The 25254-nt window shown below is 40.5% G+C and overlaps 3 protein-coding genes across 3 annotated transcripts in view; 1 reads left to right on the top strand and 2 right to left on the bottom strand.

Moving 5' to 3' along the window:
- The window catches only part of opn7d (opsin 7, group member d), a 12050-nt gene extending 9394 nt beyond the window's left edge, over positions 1-2656 (bottom strand). Inside the window, exon 1 of the mRNA XM_086068182.1 lies at positions 2458-2656. The gene's annotated coding sequence lies outside the window, so the exon portion shown is untranslated. The remainder of the gene's footprint in view (positions 1-2457) is intronic.
- LOC147179720 (sterile alpha motif domain-containing protein 10-like) lies at positions 2490-25254 on the top strand (the record flags this gene model as incomplete). The annotated part of the gene is made up of 5 exons (XM_086067064.1): positions 2490-2709; positions 20378-20559; positions 23543-23711; positions 23789-23935; positions 24077-25254. Coding segments are annotated over 5 exons (741 nt in total), but the record flags the coding sequence as incomplete, so codon positions are not given.
- On the bottom strand, positions 6234-11463 carry emilin3a (elastin microfibril interfacer 3a). Its single transcript, XM_086069348.1, has 4 exons — positions 11281-11463; positions 11068-11187; positions 8707-9215; positions 6234-8600 (listed from the first exon to the last, which is right to left on the bottom strand). Exons 1-4 carry the CDS (start codon positions 11430-11432, stop codon positions 6694-6696), a joined length of 2688 nt encoding a protein of 895 aa, XP_085925474.1. The 5' UTR covers positions 11433-11463; the 3' UTR covers positions 6234-6693.

Here is a 25254-nt window from a genome sequence, read left to right as displayed (position 1 = left end):
TCAACATTTTTGAGGATTTTCTGCCTTGAGTCATAATCAATTATGTTTGGACATTTTCTGCCATGTCAATTTGAAATGTCCCGATTCATCAATTAATCAAACAACAATAAAAGACAGATACAATGATTATTGAAATAATAGTTAGTTGCAGCCCTAGATAAGAGATTCTAATTTGCAATGCCGATCTGGCAGCAGACAGTGACATGAAACAATGCAAAATAGTACAAATACAATCAAATTTCATTCTAGAGTAATCATTGAGTATTTTTAAGTAAAGGAAGTTTTTTTTTTTTTTGTAGATTAAGTATAGTTTTAGGGCAAATGATTGATTTGATTGGATTGGGAAAAAAATGTTTCCAAATTTCCATCTCTTTATTCAAAATTAGGACATTATTTGAAATTGAAAGTCCACATATTACAGTTTTCTGCATGAACATCTCATAGCTCTTAAAGTAATAAATTCTGAGTATTTCTTACAGATGTTTGGGTATATAAGTAAGTCTTCATTTGACACACAAGTAGCAAAAAAAAAAAAATCAGAAGCTGTGTTAAAGATAAAAATATTTACCATTTGCATTTCTTTTATGTTTTCTGTCAATTTTGAGAACACAAAATATTATATACCACTTGTGATTTTTCTTTCTTTAAATCACACTTTTTCCTCAAACTTTGGGTGTTTGTGGCGCTGTATTTCTATGCATCCCCTCACTTGTGCCACCTGAATGTCAGGCATTGAGCAGTGACACACATATCCAAAGACCTTGGGAGACCTTTTATGAGATTGAAGTGCACCGTCTTCACCCTTGCTGTGTGCAACCGCGAGCCTGCTTCACTGAAAGTCAGTGACGGTGACAAGCAAATGCCATCTTGCTCCACTATTAACACTGCAGCATGACAAAGTGGCGGCGGCGGGCCTTTCTTTCAAACAGAGCTTTGAAACATCTTATGTAATGGCCTCTGGAGACCATTCAGATGGTCATTTAGGCCCAGTGTTACATCAAGTAATTACATTCATGTCATTTGTTTGTTTTCTCGTCTTTGAAAAGTTCTCATAACAGCCAATTAGTGTGAGTTATCTTGAAGAAAAAAACATTAGGCTTTTATCAAATTGTTTGTCATACGTTTACCTACAATTTATGTAATTATAGGCCTACAGTGGCTGGGCTTTAAATGAGAGTATGGTGCGCACATATTTTTAAGGCTCAAGGCCCATTTTATGGTAGGCTCAACATTTAAAAGCTAAGTTTGATTATCCAGAATTAGCATTGTAAATCAACACCTTTTGACTAGTCACATCACAACTACATTTTGGATAGTTTGAAAGTTGCATTCAAGATGTCGAACAGAATTCTGACTATTATTTTTTTTTTTAAACAAGAAAAAATTGTTCAAAAAATGCTGATAAACATTCAGTATGCGTTTTTGACCAAAAATGGTGAAAATGCCTCCCCGCCCACCACCATAAAAAAATATGGTAAAAATATTGAAACAATTAAAAAAAAAATCCAATGTAAATGTAAATCCACGGCTGCCGAACTGCATGTATGCAGGGGTTCACTGTTTTTGCTCATTTTGGATAAGAAGAAAATAGTTACAGCTATCTCAAATATTTTTGACTCAGCAAAAAATAATTGCAATACGTGTCTGGTCTCGCTGTTTAATGCCAAGAAGGCTGATTGCTTTACCTTTATGAGCTGCTCGTCAAAGATGCATCTGTCGTGTGTTGATTATAGTTTTAAAAATCCGATTTTTGTCATTGTCCGTCCAAACTGCAAGCCTGTCGTGTCAAGGCAGCAGCCACAAATGTGTCATCAACATTCCACTGCATCACACAGTACACACATTACATAACTACAGCATGATCAAGCACGAAATACATTTGTCTCATTGTTTTTTTCTTTTTTGAAAGTCATTGTCTTGTCAAATTACATCACAAGGATGAGTAGTTAGGAAGAGAGAAAGAGAGACTTTATGTTCCTCAAAAGCTCACAGACCCGCAAATCACATCTGACATCTCACGGGTCAGTCTACCCTGGCAACAGAAGCCGGGAGACAAACATGAACGATGTTCTCAGAGTGTTGTGATATCACGGCAGCAAACAGTCTGAAAGGTGGCAAAAGATCATATCATAACTTGCACCAAAAAATGAAGCGGGTGGCGTTGCTTGTGCGAAGAGGCATGATCAGTGATGTCATCACTAGTCTTGCCGCCGTATTCTGTGCCTCCAGCGCTTCACATTCACCACTTTGTACTTTTGAACCTTATTGACCTTCAGTAAACAATGAAACATAAAACACAACTTCACCAGTCAACGTACAGTATACGCACAAACTAGAGTAAAAGATTTTTCTTGCCATCCTAATGCCGAATGTAATTGATGTGTTTATCTGTCGCTGTCTTGGTCTGATCTGTAGGATTCAGAGTGGAGCGAGTGTTCAGCAGAGAGCGCCGCTTACCTTCCAGGGAAGAATTCCTTGTCCTCTGTTAAACTCATGGAGGCCTAGTGCAGAGCAGGACACTGGACAGGAGCTCCAGCCAGCCACTGGGAAGGAGATGGAGAGGACAACCCAGCGCCACGCACAGAGAGAGAAGAGAGAGAGAGACGGAAAGGGAGAGGGAGAAAAGAGTCCAGCTGGGGTATCTTCCTCCTCCTCCTCCTCCTCCTCCTCTTCCTCTTCACAACACGCTCACGCACTTCCAGCAGCCAGGTAGACACTCTCATGTATGACATGGTCATTATTGTGAAGATGCACTAAGCACCAGTCAGATGCTCAGCCTGCCACAGAAGAAAGAGGGAGGACAAGAATGGGGGTGGGTGCAATGGCTCCAAATGTGACTGATGACAAATTATTACTCATCCTATTTGCTTTATCTGTGCTTACTAACACACGTTGGTTCTGCCGTAGTCGTCTACCGAGTTCACCTTTACACGTGTGAATCGCGTATCATCATCAAAAGTAGTACTGTTAGCATGGTCATGTGCGGACTGTGTTTTCCGCTTGTATGGATTCTTTTCAGTAACTAAAAGAGAAAAGGTTGCTGTTTGTCGTTTGTCGTAGTAAGTGACACTAGCATCAGTGTGGTTCAAAATCTCTCTGAATATAAAGTGTTTCACAGCAAAAACGTCCAGTGCTTGAGTGCTGAAATGAACCCACAGTGTTGATTTGAACACTCTGTCAGAGTTTATATATATATATATATATATATATATATATATATATATATATATATATATATATATATTATAATGCCACGTTTTCAAGAGTTAAATTAACACTTTCAAAATACTTACATTTAGGGGTGTGCCAAAAAATCGATTCTCATAAGAATCACGATTCTCATTTAGTGCGATTCAGAATCGATTTTAAATGCCCCCAAATCGATTTTATTGAAATTATTTTATACTGTCTTCCCTTTGTTTGTGTGTGCCTTTATTGGGAGCGCCGTTCATGTTGTAGCCGATTTTGGCCACTTAGGGGCAGTGTGGTTCCACACGGTCTGATACACTGTTAAGTTGTAGCCACATTAGAGAGTAGAAGGAAAAAGTCACGATCAAGTTATTCCAATAAAAGTTTTTTATTGTTCAGTGTGGAGCCGTTCTTTTGAGTGATAAAAGTACCGCAATTGGAGCACTAATTAGCATTAGCGAGTCAGACTGGAATAGATCATTACGATTCCGTGAACATCTATAAATTGAAGCAAAAATCATTGACAATCAAATCATTTTGAATCAAAAATCTTTCTTAATCATTCATCGATTCTGAATTAAATCGCACACCCAAAAATCGGAATTGAATCGTGAGACATTCAAAGATTCCCACCCGTAGTTACAGTAAATATTTCACACTGAGAGAGTGTACATTTTGAACTCATTAAGCAGAGTTAATTTAACACTACGGGAGTAGACAAGTAACTCTTCTCACACAAAAGCTGACTCTTAAATAGTTTGCCGTGACTGGATTAGATCCTAAATAACCTAAACTAGCCCTTCCCACTGAGCTAACCAGCCACAACATCTGTCAGTGGTGGCCGTGGCTGAGGGGTAGAGCCGGTCATCCAGTAAACAGAAAATCGGCTGTTCGATCAGATTATTGAATGTGGCCTGACTGACTTGTATACAGTAAATGGACCTTTGACTCGTTGACAAAACTATTAGTGGCCCTCTAACGTTTGTTTGAGGAAGCCTGGAGTAGAAGCAAGACTTTACAGCAATGCGTAGCTACTTCTTTTGTTAACCCTGAAAATTAAGTGCAACAATAAATAAATGTGAAGTATACTTTGGGACACAGACAGATTTTTTTTTCGTCATTATTCAGATTTGATCCTCTCAAAATATAAAGTCAAATTTGACTTGGCTCCCACAATAAATCCAGTAGGAAGCATGCACCCAAAGCGCCGTGTCATCCGAGTTTATTGTGCAGCGCCGCCCGTATGCGGCCATCTCGCTCGCAGGCTGACAGTCGTGCAAAAGCTGCTTAAAGGAATGCAGGCTCTCCAGCCGAGCTGAGCCGTGGCTGCCGGGATGTCAACCCGCCGCAAAGAGAAGGCCTGTCATGTTAAAACCCCGAGCGGGGTCGTGGTCCTTCTCAGGCCGCTCGCGCTGACACGTCAAGATGAGCTTAATCTCACGTAATAACAATCAGTTGGATGGCGAGAAACTTGAGGCATCCGCTTTTGAGTCAGCTCACATTTAGGATTTTGACTCCTTTGTGGGAGTTCCAAACTTGTGGGAGTCCTATTTCTGCCACACTTGATGTACGAGTTTAGAGGAAAGTTTTGAGAATTTGCCTGGTCAGTGTAAAGTGAAATGCAGTGCTGCCGTGATTTTATGGGTTTCATTGACCGCGATCGTAGCTCACAACACTCGCATCTTTTCCCATTGAAATGAACGCAAATGGTCATTCCAGTGCCCTTCAAAATACCAACAAGATGTAACATGGTTTGTATGATCAAAAATAGCCTTCTACAGTATAAACTGTATAAAAACTTGCAGTAATCGTTTGTAAAGAATTTTTGCAAATAAAATAAGGAAACCAAATCTGGTCTGGTCCTCAAACTTTTTGCTCCAGGGATTGATTTTGAAGGCAGAGAAACGAATAAGAACAAATGATTCAAATACCGCTTACCATCACGTTGTTGTCATTAGCTGAAGCCCTGTACTTAGTACTCTTGAATGAGTTGTGTTCGCAGAATCGCTGCATCTCTGTTGGTGCACTCTCAGTCCAGGGCTTGTTTACCCAATCAAAGGTGAGGTCATCTTCATGCTTGTCTGTGAGCCAACATGCAAACTGTCCAACCTCAAAGCATCACCTTAATGAGGACAAAAACAAACGTTGCGGACGCTCCATAGAGTGATTCACCTTTAAAAAAAATACCTCAGTGTTGTGCGTTTGAAACCGTATCCTCTGTCCTCTGCGTTTGTGCCAGATTTGGATTTTGCAATCTGTTTGCATGACAGTCTGCGAATAACGCAAAATCCTGTCCTTGGGTGAGCAGTGAAAAGACCAATCAAACATCTACTTGGAAACAAACAAGATTGTGTTCTTGTCTCGATGCTGTGAAATCTTTGAGGAACCTTGAAATTAATACTAAAGACAATTAAGAACATTTCTCATGCTCATGTGTTGGATTGTTTATGCTTTCAGAACAAAAACAAAAAAGCGCATTATGGGAAGATTTCCCCCAGTTGGTCCTCTTCTAACATCTTCCTACCTTTTCTCTCGGTTCTCTTTGTGACATGTCATATTCTGTTTATCTGATATCACTGATGGAAAAAAGCGTGCAATGAGTTCATCCACTACGTAACTGTCATTGTAATGGCTGTTTGTCTGACAAGTTTTCTCAGCAAGGTCACTTGCAGCTCTGCTATTGGAATGCTGAATGCAGTGTGCACCACTCTGAGCTGCAAAATGCATTTGGATGCAAGGTTACTCTAATAGACTCCTTGGTTGTGCCCTTAAAAATGACTCCAGCTTGTTTTTTTTCTTCTGGGAATCAACATCTTGTTTTATTTGTGCTGTGCAGTAACATCCAAATAATTTCCGTATTGACGCTCTCTCATGGAATGCTTTACGTCCTTGCATCAGCGATCGTCAGAACTTTCTGGTGAATTTAGTTTGTCAGGATTTGGTAATCATGGGGTTCCTTAGTAATTGACAAAAAAAGCTTTTATTTTGACAGATATTTTCCCTCAAAAAATCATGTACAGTACAGAAAGTTTCTTTCCATGTTGGGCAAGGTACAAATAGATGAGGGATTCAGGGATATGAAAACAATTATACAAAATGAAAACAATTATATCAAAAGCATTGTGTAATTTAGTCTCCACGTACGAAAGTATAAAAAGTAGAACATCACGTAAAAAAAAATTAAATAACAATCAAACAAAGACTTTTTATGCATGTAAACAGCACAGTAACATCGATTTTGCCGGGTGTTGAAAATAATGGTTTATGTCAACTAACAGACTTAGCACCTTCACGAGTCAAGTAAAAATAAATGTTCACAACATTAAGCGTGCAGTCAGTTAGCTGCACTAAATAGTTTGCAGCAAGTTTAGATTGGATATCAGTGCAGCTTTGACCCCTTACTAAACCAACGTCAAAAAAGGGATGTCAGTAGACTTCCACAATACCGGCAGAATATTTACCCTCTATTTTCTTTTTATGTCATTTATTTCCTCATGATCAGAACTACTTTGAAGCAAATGTGTCCCCGCGCTCAGGATTCTGTCGTGCCGGCTCAGCCTTCGAGGTGCAGTTTCTGATTTCGTCTTTCAGCTCAGACAACTGCTGAGAGTGGTTGGAGAGCGTCCCATTGAATTTCAGGAGAAAGCCATTTGATTGTCTGTCCAGGTCCTCCCTAATTCTCTCCAGATTCTCTGCTAAATAATGAAGACCTTTACACTGGTCCTCCACATTAGCAACACGTCCACCGACTTCTGTCACCTCTTTTTGTACACCCATAGCTGTGCTCCGACAGCCTCGGACCTCGTCAGCGAGCCGTCTCTTCATTTCCTGCAACTCCCCCTTGAGTCGGGTCAGTTTGCGCTCACCTGTCCCAAGCATGGAGGCCTGATGTCGAACCAGCTGGACCACACCCTTCATCTGTTGGGCCAGTCGTGACTCTCTGTCATGATAGGAGCTGTTCACTCGTCCCACCTGGTGGACTACGGTCCCCAGTGACTCCTGAATTCCTCTCAGGGTGCGGTTGACCGAGCGAACGTTGAACTTCAGGATCGTGAGCTCGCCCTCTTCTTTTACTTGCTGCTCTTTGTTGGTCAGATGCCTCACGATGTTCTGCATTGTCGTGTTGAGGCTGTTCAAACGGTCACCTTGCCTTGCTAATAACCCTTCGACATTCTGATCCTCTGCTGGGCCACTACTTGAAGAGGCGGAGTCCCCTTGAATAGCTGTGAGTTTTTTAGATGAGGAACAGGAGGAAGAACAAAGAATCTCCAGGTTGCTCAGTTGTTTTTGCACCCTGTCCACGTCCATCTCAAGTCTCCCTCGGAGGGACTCCAGCTCAGTCTCCAGGGTCGGAACGGCATGTCCCTCCAGGAGTGCAGGGGCAGTGGCATTACCAAGTTCCTCCAAAGCCATCAGTAGGCGTCCCTCTAGTTCTCTCAACTTGCCTTCCATTCTGGCCTCCAGGCCCTTTCCTGATTCGGCTTTGTCTGAGACGCTGCTTGTCTTTACCAGTTGCCCAGTCAGGTTGAGCTTAGTCTCTACATATTTAAGACGCCCCTCCAGCATTCCCTCAATGTGGTCTTTATGTCCTCCCAGCTCCACTCTTAGGTGTTTCTGTGACTGATTGAGGTCTGCCACTGACGTTTCCACCAACTGCACCCTGTCACTCAGTCCACTCACCACAGCGCAGCAGCTTTCTCGTGTGTTCAAATGATGAATCTGTGCCTGGAGGCTTTTCATCTCTGTCCCTAAGTTGCTTGTACTTTTTCCCAAAACATCTTCCATCTGTTCCTGCCTTTTACCTTGCTCGTTCTGACACTGGCGACGTATGTCTTCTGCTTTCTCCTCACATCGCCCCACTGCACTCTCCACACGCTTCTCAAATCCACCGAGGATGTCTGTCCTGGCTGCACTCAGTTTCTCATCCAAGAGCTGCTCTGTAGCCTTTTGGTCTTCCCCCTCAAGATGTGTGGAGTCTGATGCTGCGCCTCCTCTTGTTGATATCTTCTCCAGTGCTCCGTCATGTGTCATTACTCTGGCTTTGAGCTCCTGAAGCTCTGCTGTCTTGGCTCGCAGCTCGGTCCTCAGCTCCTCTACCCTTCCATTCAGTTCTGTGAGCCCTGAAAAGACGTGTCTGCCGTCTAGAGCGCCAGCTTCAGGATCACCCCCAGGAATCTCTACAAAGCCTACTGTGGCGGGGCCAGAGGCTACGGCAGGAGCAGAAAGAGGACTGGGGGCAGCAGAGAGCAGAGCCGTCAGCATCCTGTTGGCATCCTCTCTTAGCGAAGCTCGAAGGCTGCCCTCCAAGCCATTCACAGTCCCCCTGAGGGACTCCAATCCCTGGTTCAGTCGTCGCACATCCTCCTCCATTCGATACATTCTCTCCTCTGTTTCACTGTTTAGAGCCAGGCCTAAAACAATGAAGGGATAGCCTTAGTGCCATAACAGTGTCAGTTACATTTGTTACAATATCATACACACAAAAAGCAGAGTATATCATTATTGATTTAGTTTCACCTTCAGTTGGTTCCCCATTGGTAGGAGCATGGGTTACTTCTGGACTATGCGCCACTGCTCCCTGGTTCTGGTCATGCTCTTGTTCATGCTCTGTGTGGTGTTCTTCACTGTGGTCTGGCATGTGCTCGGGCCCATCTGGATACGGTTCAAAAGAGGTGTCTGGGTAGCTTTCAGATCTTGGCGGTCCGAAGTTATGCATTGGGTAAGAGTTGAAACCACCGGTGGGAGGTCCATTGGGTTGATTCCATGGGTTAGCTTTCACATGAGGGTTGATGGGTGGGCCCTTGAAAATGGAAGCCTTAAACATTGGACCTTTGTATTGTGGTCCCTTGAACTGTGGGCCTCTGAATGGTGGACTTTTAAACGGTGGCATGCTTTTCATGGAATGTTGGTAAGCTGGCGGTCCCTCCATGCAGCCGTAGCCCGAGTACCCAGGACAACAGCGCCATTCTAACTCGGTGACTGTTTTATGGGCCACCTTATACATTGGTTTGTAGATCAGGCGGTACCTGGGGAGAGTAAACAATTTGTGGATGTTTTTTTTTTAGACAATAATGAATAAAGCTAGTTAGGTTAGATAAACGTGAATAAGCCTGTTTTGTTAAAAAAAAAGAAAATAATATATTGCTGTAAAACTTGGGGTGCAGAAAGAACTGGACAGGCCATGAAGATAAATGTGAGCAAATTAATTTCAGCTTATTGCAGACTTTGATGTGGAAAGCTGGTGATGTGTCCTACTTTTTCACCGAGTAATACATTTGTGATTTAATAAGATTCGGGGGTGTTGTGTTGATGTTGGTGCGCAAAGGTATATGATGAGGATGATGACGATAATAAGGTATAACACCAAACTGAATGATGCAGTGTTTTGGTAGGTCAGACTAGTTGGTGATTTTGGGACATGGGAAGGATTCCGCCTGATAGGGGTGTTCCATATCATACCTTCTATGATATTACCGGTGTATTTTTTTGGGATGATAAAAATGTGAAATATCGCGAAATTGACGTGATGACGTAATGCATAACATCATACGTCTTCGTGTCTATTTGGACGTACATGCGTCGCTCGCTGCTGCATAAAAATAATGTCGGAGCATGCGAGGATGCGAGCTGTAGCCAGTTCTGTCGGCCAAGTGGGAGTGAGCTATTGCCGTTAAAGTTAAGAGGATGCGTAGGCTAAAGACACGCAAGGAGAACGTGGAAAGATTGAAAACAGTTCTTGTTGTTTGCCGTGAACAAAAGTTCATTACTGGAAAACTCACTCTCCTCATAGTTGATGTGACTTTGTTATGCTAGCCGGCCGCTAAGCTAACGTGCTCTAACGGCATGCGCGTTGCTGTTGCGCAGCGGCGTATACATGCACATTTGCGTTATTTATACCCACTAGTAATGTCTACAAGCAATCACGGCATTTTCTCGCTCCTCTTATTGACCAATCAGAGACATTCACGGCAAAATAACGCTCACAGAAAGGTTACGGCAAAATAACCACTGCCTAAATAATCGCAGGGTGAAAACATTTTTCAACAATACACTTGCCTGCGATGTACAGAGCATTACGCCACAGACTGGCTGCTACTATATTATTAAAAAAAAAAATGCCTCCACAACACGAGGATCAACCACACAGGACTTTTGGACTTTTGACTCATGCATTTTGCCACTGACTTGTGAGGTTTGTGTTTTCTTTGTATTTGCTAAGTAAATGTGCTTTATGTGCTTTAAGCAGTTAATGTTACAATTAGATCTCGCAGGGTAAACACTTTTTATTTACATTTCATTCCATTACGGTTGCTATATTTGCACTTCGTTTACATTTCAATTGTGGTAAAAAAAAAAAAAAAGGTGGTTTAAATATTGTGCTGCAATAAAAGTTGTATTATTCCAAAGCACCAATCACAAATCTATTGTTCAGTAATTATTACCATTATCGTCAAAAATATTGTCACCGCAAATTTATTTGAAATATCATGATATCATTTTTAGGCCATATCACCCAGCCCTACCGCCTGACAGTGATATGTATAACCAGCGTATAACCAGCCAGAAACAAAGTATAAACAAAACAATGAGCAGCATTACGGTGGTTGTAGAAACAATTCAAAGCTAATTCAAAAAAATGATTAAGATGCTGCATGATGTTTAAGAAATAAAAATAAATAGAGTGTACATATTACATCTGTGCTGCTACAGTAATATTTGCACAATGAGTGGACAGTATAATACTAACAATAATATTTACTTTGTATATTGTAATGATGAATGATAATACATCGATATATAGAGCATATGAAACATCCATTGATGTGCATTTATATGTAAAATATGTAAAGTCAGTGCATAGAAAATAACATCACTCACATAAGAGTTGGACATTTCTTATGCCAGGAACACTTGTTGTACTCAGCTTTGACATATGGTGCCGCCCCATCTTGCAAAGTGAAGGACATGGTCTTTTCGATCACATAAGCACAGTGGTTCCTGTTAAAAAGGTGAAGAGAGTTGGCGTCATGTTGTCAGTGAATTCCAATTTGAAGTATTGTTGACTTGACAGGTGAGAGAACCAAAACTTACTTGTGTCTGCTGGTGGGTTTTCCTTGCTCATGGTGCTCCATCGGTCCAGATCTGTAGTCACTATAATGGAGCGGTCTGTACAACTTTGCTTCTCCAAATGACAAATACAGCATCATTGCTATAAAAAGACTTGTGGCCATTAAGAATTTCATCACACAGTCCAAGTGTCCCGAGTAAAAATGAAATAAAAATCCTCACAGATCCTAAAACTCGCCTTCCATCAACTTGATGCGAGATCAGGTATCCCAAAATGGACTCGTTCAAACTCTGTCTCTGCGCGAGGACTTTGTCAATGTCAAGCAGAAAGCTAACCTGAGAATGCTGACCCTGTTCATTGGAGCGCCTGTGATGAAGTCTGTCAGTGCACTGACTGTGACTTTGAGTGCCACAAATAGGACCCCATAGGCCAATTTGCATAACTCCTCCCACACACCCTCCCCAATTTGACACCGCGGTGCCACTGAAACTGAAGCAGCTGAATTGTAGCCCTCACCTAATATTTTCTTTTCACTCGTCTCAAACTCTAATATTCATGATGTCATATTCCCCATGGTGACATCCTTGCAAACCAGAGTGGAAAAAAGACATCACATCCAGAGAGTTTGTGCAGCCTGTAATGATTTTACAATAAGAAGATGATCCAAAATGAGAGGAAAATATCATTTCAGTGGTTCGCGACATCTTTTTTTTGTGTGGACATTTCAAATTTCTACATACTAAAGTATCAGAAGAAAAATGTCAGAAGAAAAAGAACAATACATTTGTCAAAAATGTGATCTGATCATCTACCTCGAGGTGTATTGACACATCATAACTTTGTCTAAAATAACAACACTACTTTTTTTTTTTAATCTCCCATGTCTTTATTGAGAACAATCCAAAAATGTCATTGTACTTGTGGAAAAATTCTATGAACAATTAAAATTGAGAACTGGTGGCTCTCTGGCCATCAAATTTTTCCAGACATCTTGGAATCTTTGACTTGACATGTCCATGCACATTGTCGGGGTCTGAAGGTGGACCTAACGGTAAACCTCCATGGCCTGGAACAAATAATCGCAAACACTTCCGTGCAACAGGCACACGTGTGAGTGCCGTGCCCCCGAGCCTTCACATCATGAGGCCAGTCTTTGTCCTGTGGAATGAACGAGCTCTTTGCTCTTGATTTGAAAGGTTACTTATGAGGACATTCATTTAGCACGTGCAACTAGCAGTCATTTTGATAAATGTTAATACAACAGTATCGCTGTCTGAACCCTTACGTAACAAATTTAAAGTTGAAATAATGATAGCAAAGCTAAAGTTTAAAGATCATGTCAAGTGAATGCAGAGGTTTGTTTCCAAATACATTCTACCTGCTTGATGATAACTGCTGAACAAATGCAGACTGAGATCTCTGTAGTCTTCACTTTTCCTGGTGTGTCACAAAAAAGAAAAAACATATATGCGTTGCTCCGGAGTATACGTTGTATTTTTTTGAGAAAATATATTTTACAAAAACCAAGACCAACAGCAGTAAAGTTCGAATCCAACTGGAACCCGTTGGCTGGACGGGGATTTTGGGTAAGGGTCCGAGCTCTAAATTTAATATACAAGTTTAAGTTGCATGAAAAAAAGTGTGTCTTATTGTTCGAAAAGAACAGTACTTGCATTTTTTGTTTTTGTTTGTTTGTTTTAATAATTACAATTTGGTAGTTAGTGTTGTTAAAAACACTATGTATCACATATTTCTTTTCACGTTCGGGGATTAAACATTGTATTGGGCTTTGTTGTTCGATTGAGTTATCAATGTCAAAATGTTTGAGAAAGATAAACAATATTGCAGTATTTTCATAATTCTCTTAGGTTGGACATCAATGTGGATGGTGATTTTGTTACTTTTAACTTTTTTTTAAGCACATATAGACTTGCTAAAAAATTGTTTTAACAAGTGTAGCTATTATTTTGCTGATATCTCTTAGTCTTGACTGACTTTTTATTTCCTTTTATTTTTTTTTAGAGCCTATTTCCTGTTTCCTGTTTGTGCCCCCACCCACCTCATTTACCCGGTAACACCGTGCCCTATGTCGACACTTAGGGTGTGTTGGTTTATTTTTAGCGCACACTACTTTTTTCCCAGGACACACCTTTTCTTCTCCATTTGTAAACAAGCTCCCGTTGTACGATGTGAAACATGTTGCATCCGTGCTGCCATGTTCTGTGGTGGGGTGGAACAAGCAGCGCTTTCTTCTGTCGGCCGCCGGCTGGCGACTCCACCCTGACTTGTGCCTGAATGGCATCACACACATGCCTCGGCGTTCCGCGCGCAAGACTTGCGGCTGACGTCAGACGAAGGCCGCTCGCTTGTGAACAGGGAGGGGCCTCACGCCTCTGCCTGGAAAAAAGGAGAGAATCCACACATTGCCTTTTCTCTCACTCACAATCAATCAAATATGCACTAATGATGATGAATGAATGAGTCTGTTGACTTTGGAGAGCCTTTTCTCATTTTCTCTGTGCCTATTTAATTTTAACACTGGCTGTCCACATTCAGAGCCGGCCTGTTAATCTCCTGATGTGTTTTTGGAGACAAGGCAGCGTGTTCACACATTGCACGTCTTTGCAGATCATTTTGACTTGATGACGTAATAAATTATGTTTGTTCGCAGTAAGAGCACCATTTTGTAGCATCCTCAACAACCTAAGTTTAAATCTTAAAATCCCCGGAAACTGAAATTAACTCATTAACTCCCCAAAACGTCTAAATACATTCTATTTAAAATATTACCATGCTCCCCAACACATATTTATATGTTTTTAATGAGTTTTTTTCTATATGCTAGAGCATAGAGAAGGCTTTGATGCAGCCTCCGAACTGAAGAGAATGCTTGAAGCAATGGTAGTCATTACAAAAACGGCCAGCAGGTGGCAGCAGAGTATAAGAGATCATCCGGTGCCATGTTGCAAAAAGCTCTTTTACCCACTGCTTTTAAACAATTTGTGAATAATGATTAAACTTAACTATATTCTAATGCTAATTGCTGCAAAACGGAAACAGATACAAATCTCAATGAAAGAAGAGACTCTAATCTTTCTTTTGGTAGGTTCCATGTTTTTATAGCAACAGAACACAATATTCTGTGGGCTTTGCAAAATCTGTCAAAATCTGGTAAAACAGCAAAGGGGGTTGCTTCAGTGAAAATGGCTGTGAGTGAATGAGTTAAAGGATCCTGATATTATAAACACCAGAGAGAAGTGTTGCTAAAAACCTTGCCCAATTTGAATGATGAAAACAATCACCGCATTTATTATAATCAAGCCTGTGTCTCTGCTCTCAAAGTCTGTGGGCACACCCTCAAAGGCTTTGTTCAGACTGCGAGCCAAAATCCAATTTTTAGCCCATCCAGATTGAAACTGGATGGCTTATTTGTAGCCTGAACAGTCACGGGACGGATTGAAACTTCATATTGGATATGGACAAGGATGCGTCTCGGTGTGAACAGCTGCAAAGTGCAAACACAAAGACCAGATTTGATTGTCCGTGACGTCACTCCGCACGGCGCAAAACACAATGTGCCAGGCTACACGATGCTGTCAGTATTCCATCGATTCCATCTACCCGACTGGTTCCTCTGCCTCGTCGTTTCCTCCCATGCGTAGCCTGATATATATTGACAGTTTGTTAGTTCTTCGCAAGCGCAACGGGAAACAGCGAATTATTGCCTGGTTGGAGCCAACGACTTGTGGTCGTTTAAAAAAAAAAAAAAGAGGTCATAGTACATTTTTACAGTCCTCACACACTGAACATGCTTGCGAGGAACCAGTCGGACGGTGCGAACTACACTGAGTGAAACCTCCATTTGATGTCGTTGCTACAGTAACCTGTCAGATGGGTTAATATGTGACCCAATCTGAACAGGGCCAGATCCGATCTGGACACTTGCTAAAAAAAAAAAAGTGCGGCACAGTCAGCCCAAAAATAAAAATCAAATTTGAGGAGGAACTGGATTGGAATCCGATATGCCTGTAGTCTGAACGCAGCCTAAATGTGCTCAACTGTCAATCAAATATCACTTCGACAACATGAAAAAATGGACGCTACTTTGTTTAGCACAATTTGCTGGAGTAATGAACTCTGCAAGTTTCATATGTGAACTTAAGAGTTTGCTAAAGTCGACTCTGTATGCGGAAAATGATGCCGTGTTCCAGCTGTACTTTTTGTCTGAACTGTCAGAGCTTTTGGAGATGCAAGTTCGAAAGGATGTTCTTGTTGACCTTGTGTCACTGTTTGTCTTGAGTAATCAATAGCCGCTCTTGATTGTTCGCAGCCATGCAAAATAACAAACAAAGAGTAATTGGTCTCAACAATTCTGGATTTACTTTCCTGGGCTGAAGCACCAGAATTTATTGTATAAATATTAACTCATTCACTGCCATTGACGCCTAATTTTTAATAATCTTTTCTTTTTATTAAATCGTGAGTTAACGAGTGAAGTCACACGATTAGTTACAATTAATTATAAACACCTGACACCCTTAATTTTTAATAATCTTTTCTTCTTTTTTGTTTTTTAAAAAATAAGAAAATATAAAAATAAAAAAAAAAGGTTATTAAAAATTAGGGGCGCCAGGCGATTAGAATTTGTAATCGTAATTAATCGCATGACTTTACTAGTTAAATCACCATTAATCACAAATTTTACATATGTTCTAAATGTACAATAAAAAAAATATATAGGTTTTCATACTCTTGTTAACAAAAGTGGAAAAAAATGTTAAACTAATAGAAATAGTTCAAATGATTTTTTTACGTTTAGAGCCGTCAATGGCAGTGAATGAATTAAAAAGAAAAAGAAAAGATAAAAAATTTGGAGCATCAGGCGATTAAAATTTGAATCGTAATTAATCGCATGACTTCGATAGTTAACTGACAAGTAATCACACATTTTATATCTGTTCTAAATGCACAATAAAAAAATTCTAGGTTTTCATACTCTTGTTAACAAAAGTGGCAAAAATGTTAAACTAATAGAAATAGTTCAAATGAATTTTTGACGTCTATAGCCGTCAATGGCAGTGAATGAGTTAAAAAAAAACATTTCTGTCGTGTTTTTTCGTGCTTTTTTGAAGATGATTAGCGCATTCTGAGGCATCAGTATCCAAAGAATTGCAGACAAAGAGACAAACACTGTCCTGAACAAACCTCATTTGGAGGCCATGTGTGGAGTCAGAGGTCAAGGCACACTTCACACATTCGCCAAAGGAGCAGAATGTTTGCTGTCGCCAGGCTCCAGCCTGTGTGTACACATCTGGACAACACGCACACGCACACATATTGACTGATGTCTCTTGAATAATTCTTCTGCTCAATTCTTTCAAATCTTTTCAATATTGTATTCAATTCTTTCTGTAATTGAATGATACAGAAATAGATGCTGCTTTCTAATATGTGTGATAAAAATTATCACTATTAAGATACAATATGTGGAAAGAAGTATTGCAACATATTGCTATGGCACCCACAGAAAGTAGAATTGAAAGATTTTTGCGGGGGGGGGGGGGTTAGATATGTGTCCCAAGACTTATGTCAATAGTGTGCTGTACATCGGTGGTTCTCAAATAAACTATAGCTTGGGGTTCACAAAATGACTTGCAATCAATGATGTTATAGAGATGTTGTTTTTTAAAGTGTTGCTATACCTTCATACTTCGGGACCACCGTCATAATACTACATAAACCCATAATAAACTAATGACTGATGATGACATAACAAATCTAACGTCACTGCACAATTAGTATTTTTTAAGAACAAATGGCTTTTTATTATTTTAAAGATTACAACTTGTCCTGTCCTCCCACCCCCAAAATCGAATTTAACAATACAGTACAGTATTTTTCTTAAAAACAGGCAACCTAAAAAAAAAATGTAATTAATATGGAATTAATATGGCAATTAGGCATAATAATTGGCATTAGGATAATAAGGGTGCCTTTGGTAACATTTCTCTCATGGACCCAAAAAGTCTGAGAAGCCCTGCTGTACAATTGACTGCTAACCAGAATAATACTGCCCCCCTGTGGTAATTGCTAAGAACTGCCAATGCTGCGGCTCATGATTTCCGCACAGCTGACCATCAAATGTAGAAGTCGCAGGATTACAATCGAAATGTAATATTAATAGCGTAATTTTTCGAATAGTGAAAACTATTCACAGTGATTTGAAGCCCTCCAAAAAGTTTTAAAAAAATGTCTATTTTGATATTGTACATGTATGATCCTAAACAGTTTATCATTTCAAAGTCACAGTAGAAGATTACCCTTAAAAATAAATGGCTTATAGAAGGTTTTATGTAGACAAAACGCACCCCAACAGCTCTTTCGTGACTTTCTTCCATCTCCCAGGCTCCTTCTCAACATTCAACACTTGACACAAGATGGCGCCAACGTGCCAAAGAGATATGGAGAATCATGTTTATATTTGCCAGGACTTTGGCACCATCTTGTGGCATTTTAGAGTGTTTCAGAAAGTGCACAAAAAAGCGAAAAGGGCAAGTTTTTCAGCGAATAACGGCGGATGGACTCCAAAAAATAATTTTCTTAAAAAGTAGAACACTGCATACTTTTGTTTTGCTTTTCAATAGTAAAATCGTTCCTGTGTGCAGTGTGAAAGTGAAAACCATACTCAAGCATGGATGGATTTCCTCTCACGTGACCGCGTGCCACTTCTTTTATCTGCCATCATGACAGAGGGCCCACAGGCTCGCGCATATCTCCATTTCTTCAAGAGGAGACTCTTTTCATGAGCTTGTTTGTCAGTCTTCACTGGCTGCTTTAATTACAGGCCCGAGGCTGCACTTTAACTCCTGCGTGCGCGTGCGCGTGCGCGTGAGCCAGTTCACGTCACCACGAGCTGCTTTGGAAGAGCTTCGTTGGTTGTCTCGTTCGGGAGGTGAGACTGAGAGGATGCCAGACGGCGTCTCCGCTGTTGTCATCCTAGACCATGCGCGACCTCCGTTAAATCCACGACGCGGCAGCGTGGAAGCACCATGGCTGTTGACGGTAGGCCCCTTGCTTTCTTTCATTGGCCACTCAAACCTGCAATGATGGCTTTGTTTGAAGAAACTTACCACAACATTAGCTCCAAGTGCTCAATCTCGCAAAAGTCACACTTGTTCAACTTCTTTTTAGACTGATGTGCTTTTTTTCCCCTCGCCCCTTACAAACGCTTATTTTGGTCATGAAAGATATTTACAGTGGTGCCTTGAGAAAGGAGATTTGGCGGGGTTCGAGCTGTTGTTTGCTTGGACCTGCAAGCAAAAATTTTAGGTCAGCGCTGTTTGAAGTGAACGCAATTCGCTTCACACAGCGCAGTGGTTTGGAAGATCTTAAAAAAAAAGGACTTCAGGTACTGTTTGCAGTCAAATGAAGCAAATCAAAGAGAAGTAGACTTTGCATATTTTGAACCAGCCAATTTAATGCTTTATTCAATTTCTACAACTGGAACGGTGACATTTCTGTTTGTAACGCCTGGATGAATAATGATCGTGAAGTTAGAAAATAAATAGTAAGAATGCCGTTTGCGCCCCCAAATCCTAAAAATTATGCACCTTTTAACAGAAAGCTGTAATGTAGTTAGATTAAAAGGATACAGTGGCACCTTCAATTATGAGTTTATTTCATGCCATGACCATGCTCGTAACTCAACTCTCAAATCCCAAATACAAATCATTGTTTCCCATTGAAATGAATAGAAATGCTTCAGTCTAAAAAACAAACCAAAAAAGAAACCTCTCTGTACTTTGTAACTTTCTTTGTAATTTATTTTTGTTTAAATAAGGATACTAGTCCTATATAATGTTATACTTTATAGAAACCTACCGTCATGACTAGGGGTGTGCCAAAAAATTATTCTCATTTAGTACGATTCAGAATCGATTTTAAATGTCCCAAAATTTATTTAATTTAAATTATTTTATACTGTCTTCCCTTTGTTTGTGTGTGCCTTTATTGGGAGCGCTGTTCATGTTGTACCCGATTTGGCCACTTAGGGGCAGTGCGGTTCCACGCGGTCTGATACACTGTTAAGTTGTAGCCACATTAGAAAGTAGAAGGAAAAAGTCACGATCAAGTTATTCCAATAAAAGTTGTTTTTTTGCAGCGTGGAGCCGTTCTTTTGAGTGATAAAAGTGCAGTGTAGCGCGCTAATTAGCATTAGTGAGTCAAACTGAAGTAGATCATTACGATTCCTTGAACATCTATATATTAATTTAAAAAATCGTTGTCAATCAAATCGTTATGAATCAAAAATCATTATTAATCGAAAATCGATTCTGAATTGAATCGCACACCCACAAATCGAGTCGAATCGAATCGTGAGACATTCAAAGATTCCCACCCTTAGTCATGACATCATTAATGGGAATATAAAGAGTTTCTTTTCTTATGGGCACTTTGGCCACCTGGGGGCAGTATAATCGGGATATACATGAAGACGGTCAAAACTACTTCTTTGTAAGCCTCAGTAGTGTTTTTTCCCCCGCTGAGAATCAAGAATATATACCTGTGAGTATTGTTCTATTGTCCGTCAATATGTCAAAACAACAAATCGGTGCCTCAAAAAACTCGCAAGTCAGGCCATATATACAAAAACATATAATTGCTTAGCATTGCTGGATAGATCTGCACACCCTTGTTTTATAGCATAGCGCCAGTCCCTTCTGACAGACTGTCCTGTCCTGTCCTGTCCTCTTTACAAATTATTTTTAGTCAATTCAAGATGTTAAACACAAACACATCTGCGTGCTGAGCGCCAAACGCATCAATCAGTAATGAAAGGGTTGCGTTCCGTGCCAAGAGAAGCATGTTTACTGTATTTCTACACGTTCTTTAATTAGCCTGTGTTGCTCAACCGCCTGCTGTTGAGCGGGCTTGGAAGTCTGCCTGCACCCCCACCTCCCCCACCCACAAACTTCTACAACCGCTCTGCAAAAGTTTCAAACATGCCGAGCCCAAATTCTTGTAGCAAACTCGAATGAGTGCGAAGGCATCACCGCACAATGACGGGCTGTGTCATGCTGTCCCATGTTGATTGTCTTTCGTGGTCTTTCTTCTCCACAGCGGCGTCCAGTTTTAGTTTCTGCCGGCCAGCCGTGGAGTATCGGGCCCTGCCCGACGACTTTAAAGAGCAGCTGAGCGCGCGCACGGGCGGCAACCTGACCTGGCACGACGGCCGAGGCCAGAGGTCGGCGGGAGGCCGGGCGGTCAAGCTACTGCAGCGGCCGGGCGCGGATGCCCGTCAGGTACACTACACGGGGGGTCGTCATCTGCCACTTTCACTTGTTCCATGACCACGCTCAGAACTCGGTACACTTGTATCTCAAATCGGAAGGAAAGAAAGAGGAAAGAAACCATTTTTTTTTAAATAATCACATTGGTTTTTTTCCCCCTCAATATTGCGAATAAATATGTGATTTTTTTTTTTCAAGTCATCTTCCCATGTTTTTTTTTTTAACATAAGCAATAAATTAATCTGTTATACAATAAACAATATCAGATTTATTTTACATAAATGTTTTGGTCTTTAAGGTAAGGCTTATGCTAAAATAAAGGCAAATGAAGCATCAATTAATGTGAACAGCTCATTGAGATACGTCAATTTGAGTTGTTAGCATATGAAACATTTCGATGACAACTTGACAAAAATAAGAAGTAAACCAGAAGTCAAATTACAATAATGCAAACAAATCCGTGGATTTATCATTTCAAGTTTCATAAAACAATTTACATTACAATGGACTGCACTTCTTAAACGCAAGTTTTGAAATTCTTTGGACGAACCCACCTTGATTCTGGGAAATGAATGGCGCAGTTATGTTGTTGTTTTTTTGGTACGAAAACTAAGCCGATAGGCTATACGGAAATCCAGACAAAATCTAGAACCGTATCTTACGAAAATTAGGCCCTGCAAAAACATAAGTGCTGCTGTGAATAAGAATGAAATCCAAATGTATACGTAATAATATTATTAGGGGTGTTAGAAAAAATCGATTCGGCAATATATCGAGATATTACAGCGCGCAATTCTCAAATCGATTCGATATGCGGCCGAATCGATTTTTAAACATCAATTTTTTTATGGGAATATTCAACAAAACGTCTTACTTCGGGTTAGGATTCACACATTAAGCATGGAAGAATGTTATATTAATGGAACATTAAGCCGTAATATTTTATTTCAGTGCTGTTCAAATTTCAGATAAATACATTTTCATACAAATCTTACAGTGTACATGTACAAGTTTACTGATTAGTATTTTCCAAATTTGAGTAAAAAAAAAAAAATTATCGCAATAATCAATTTATAGATCCGTATCGGGATTAATCGGTATCAAATCGAATCGTGACCTATGAATCGTGATACGAATCGAATTGCCAGGTACTAGGCAATTCACACCCCTAAATATTATAGTTATGTAATTATACATACTTAGTAACACTTTCTGGTGTGGATTCTGCTTCACACCTCGGAGAGAAACGTGACTGATCGAACATCACGTCAGGCTTCAAACCAGTAGAAGCAAACCCTAACAAATGCAACAAGCTGTTATAACTGACACGTCATGCAATCACAATCCATGTTGTACATTTCTGTAAATCTACATTGGCAGGATAAACTTCTGAAGGTATTCTTGATCCTCCACTGCATCCCTTTTGTAAAAGAGGCACAAGATTTGAAAGGGAAAAAATGTCGGCAATGCCGCTATGGGTCGTTACACCCGGCCTCTTTGTGAACACAGAATGGAGGACGTTTTGTTTCCCCCCGGGCTGGTGGGCCGCGTCTCCAAAGTAGCACAGGCCGTACCACTCGCTCCACATAGCAGCACTGGCGAGTTATTTGCTCGCTTGTGCGCCATTATTGATTGGAGAAAAAATGTTACACATTCAGCCATTGTGTCGAGTTAAAATGGATGGTGTCAGCCCGTTATCTGAGGTGGCGTTGTTGCTGTGGACCGAGACAAACTGGACTCATTTGAGCTGGCATTTTACGCATCAATATCATCACACACCCAAAAAAAATCTTTCTTTTGTCTTCAGCCCATTGAAAGGCTCTTCAGCAGTCGGCAATGCTGCTGCCGCTGCTGCAAGCGGACTGATAACGCAGTTGTTGGCTCCCTTCAATCCAATTGGATGCAGTTGCACACGTCACGTGGTCTACGGCTGTCAAACTTGTTTTCATCGTAGTTTTGTATCCCCCCTGGGGGGGGGGGGGGTTTAGCACAGTTAAACCTTTCTTGTTGTTGCTGTTGCTAGGGGTGTAACGGAAAACCATGTCTGCGTATGTACCTCGGTTTCAAGTTGGTGCCGGATTTAATGACTACATTTATATATTGTCAACATTTGGATTACGGTCAAAATTCCAGTTTCTGAAAGATTTGGAGTAATTACTCCCATAACTTCAAAACTTCTCTCTCTCTCTCTCTCTCTCTCTCTCTCTCTCTCTCTCTCTCTCTCTATATATATATATATATATATATATATATATAACTGTGACACACGAACTGCGTAATGACGTAAATATCCGTCATTATCACTTATATATTTATTTTTATAATATTTTCTTTTTAAGAAAGTGAAACATCAAGAGTAAAAATAGCGATCCATCCATCATAGCCCCTCAGTTAGAGCAAAAATCACTTCAACATACTTACTTGGCAACAAATTACTACTTTCCTATCAAACTTTGTTTTCACAGCTTACTCTGGTGTTTCAAAAAGAGCACACACAAAAAAGAGTAATAGCTCCAGATCGGTTCCACATAAAAAAAATGCAAATAGTTAGAAAGGAGGAAGTCCTCCTGGATAGTTAGCGTGTGGACCGAGCGCCTCATTGTCTGCCGCGAGTGTGCACACGCCATGGAGAGATGGCAGAAGTGTGAGTGAGGGAAATCTGACAGCCAGCGTGTGGACAAGAGCTTCACGCTGGTGTGGCCGTTTTAGAGCGCCTCGTTGTTGTGGGATAATGTCCAGCCACTGTAGCCTTTGAGGTATATATTTTTTTTAAAGATTCTTGTGGAAGAAACATCCATTTTGCAAGTCGTACTAGTGATATTTAGTTGACAGTTGAGCGGGTTTCAGCAAATTCAGTAGAAATATCGCCTTAAATGTTCATGATTTTCAATCTCCATTTTAAATAATAGGGACTTTAAAAGTGCAAATTCAAATGATACGACCGGCCTCATCTTGAGCTTGCCGCCTGTGTCGTTGACCGCGTTTTTGCACGCAGTATCGTTCCAGCGACAATTACAGCATCTACAACACCAGCCCGGCGCAGCCCAGCTTGGTCCGCCCCGTGGTGCTGTGGACGCAGCAAGACGTCTGCAAATGGCTGAAGAAGCACTGTCCTCACAACTACCTGGCCTACGTGGAGGCCTTCTCGCATCACGCCATCGCAGGTACGCCAATCTGTGCCGTCGGAAAAGCAATTTGCCGCCGCAACTCAAAGTGATTTTGTAACCGTTGGCGCGCGGAGGCCGGGCGCTGCTGCGTCTCAACGCCGACAAGCTGAAGAGGATGGGATTGGTGCAGGAGACGCTGAGGCAGGAGCTGCTCCAGCAAGTTCTTCAGCTGCGGGTTCAGGAGGAAGGACGCAACTTGCAGCTGCTCAGCAGAGATGAAGGTCCGATTCCACAAATTGGGTGACACTTTTTATCGTTTTTGTTTTTGTCATCTTTTTTTCCCCATACTTTTATTGTGCTTATTAGAATTCAACAAATTGACCGAAGTGAACTTGTGTTGAACTCTCCGTTGTCTTTCTCAGGTTTCTTTGGAAAGAAGTCGTAAGCGGACGGTGACAAATGTGGACCTTTTCAGGTCCGCTACAAAGACAAAAACATTTCATGGAGCATATAAAGGGCAGGCACAATACACAGACTGATGAGGACAATTTCTTCCGTTGGGATTTATTATTATATGTCTTTGTTATTTTTTTATAGTTATCGAAACACTGAATATAATTAAAACGCCAACCAAAAAAAGCTGTGTGGCTGTGTATGAATGTATGGTCCTTGGCAGTGATGACAACTAACAAAGTTACCGTACTTTTACTTTTCGTATTCTGTACTTGAGTATTTTTATTTTTACTTCCTACATTTGACATCAAAAAGCTGTACTTGGTACTCCTTACTTACTAGGCTTACTACTTTTTTTCAAGCTCCAAAGATGATTCCACAATGTTAAAAAAAATAAAAATAAAGGAAATTGGTCGCAAGGCGGGAACAAAAAACGGAGAGTAAAAACATGCAGGAATGTGAACCAGGCAGCATGAACACCCATGATGCAACAGATTCTGAGAAGCAAGATACAGTATTCCCCATACATGGCCTTATTTAAGGGAATTGTTTGATGTCAGCAAGAAGAATGTTTGGTGGTGAATGTGTCTTGTGCCAGGCTAAATAGCAACAGATTATACTGTTAAAAACATATCAGTTTAATCTGAAAACAGGTAAAGTGTCCCCCCACCCCACTCCCCTCAAGTTATTGCATTTTTGTTGTATTGTTTTTGTTCATGTGAGACATGTTGTCAATTCAACTCGGATTATTCTGCCAGAATGTAGTTTAAAACAAAAGCTGTGTCCAGTGATTTTATTTTTCCTTCTCAGTATGAGCACCATGTAAGTTAATAGTCAGGTTTCCATCCAATTGTTTCAATTTTTTAAGCGAATTTACTGAAAATGTGCAAAACGGACATGCGACTAAGTGTGTGCAGGGTGAGGTAGAGGTTAGCTAGTTATTTAGCTAGCTAGCTAGTTTGTATTATTCAGTTAAAAAAAAAACTTTTTTATTTCAGAGTTTGTACTAAAGGAGTTTAATGTCAGATAAAATGTCAAACATAAAGAATTATAATGTGAGTGTAGTAGTTATATATTTGTTTTAATTTAATGTGACACATGGGTGTACTGTATAGGATGGGCAAAAATAAATCAGATGCTTCAGATT

Source organism: Leptonotus elevatus, chromosome 2, assembly GCF_054856555.1.
Source record: "Leptonotus elevatus isolate MCC_2025b chromosome 2, RoL_Lele_1.0, whole genome shotgun sequence".
Taxonomy (NCBI): domain Eukaryota; kingdom Metazoa; phylum Chordata; class Actinopteri; order Syngnathiformes; family Syngnathidae; genus Leptonotus; species Leptonotus elevatus.
The sequence above is the reverse complement of the archived record's forward strand: the minus strand, read 5'-3'. Positions and strand labels throughout refer to the sequence as shown.

What these genes read in the sequence shown, in the direction of transcription:
- emilin3a (XM_086069348.1), bottom strand. Translation starts at nt 11,432, where the DNA reads ATGAAATTCTTAATGGCCACAAGTCTTTTTATAGCAATGATGCTGTAT. An exon ending in AAACCCACCAGCAGACACAA is followed by an intron (nt 11,188 to 11,280) that starts GTAAGTTTTGGT and finishes CCTTTTTAACAG; the next exon opens with GAACCACTGTGCTTATGTGA. An exon ending in AAGAAATGTCCAACTCTTAT is followed by an intron (nt 9,216 to 11,067) that starts GTGAGTGATGTT and finishes TACTCTCCCCAG; the next exon opens with GTACCGCCTGATCTACAAAC.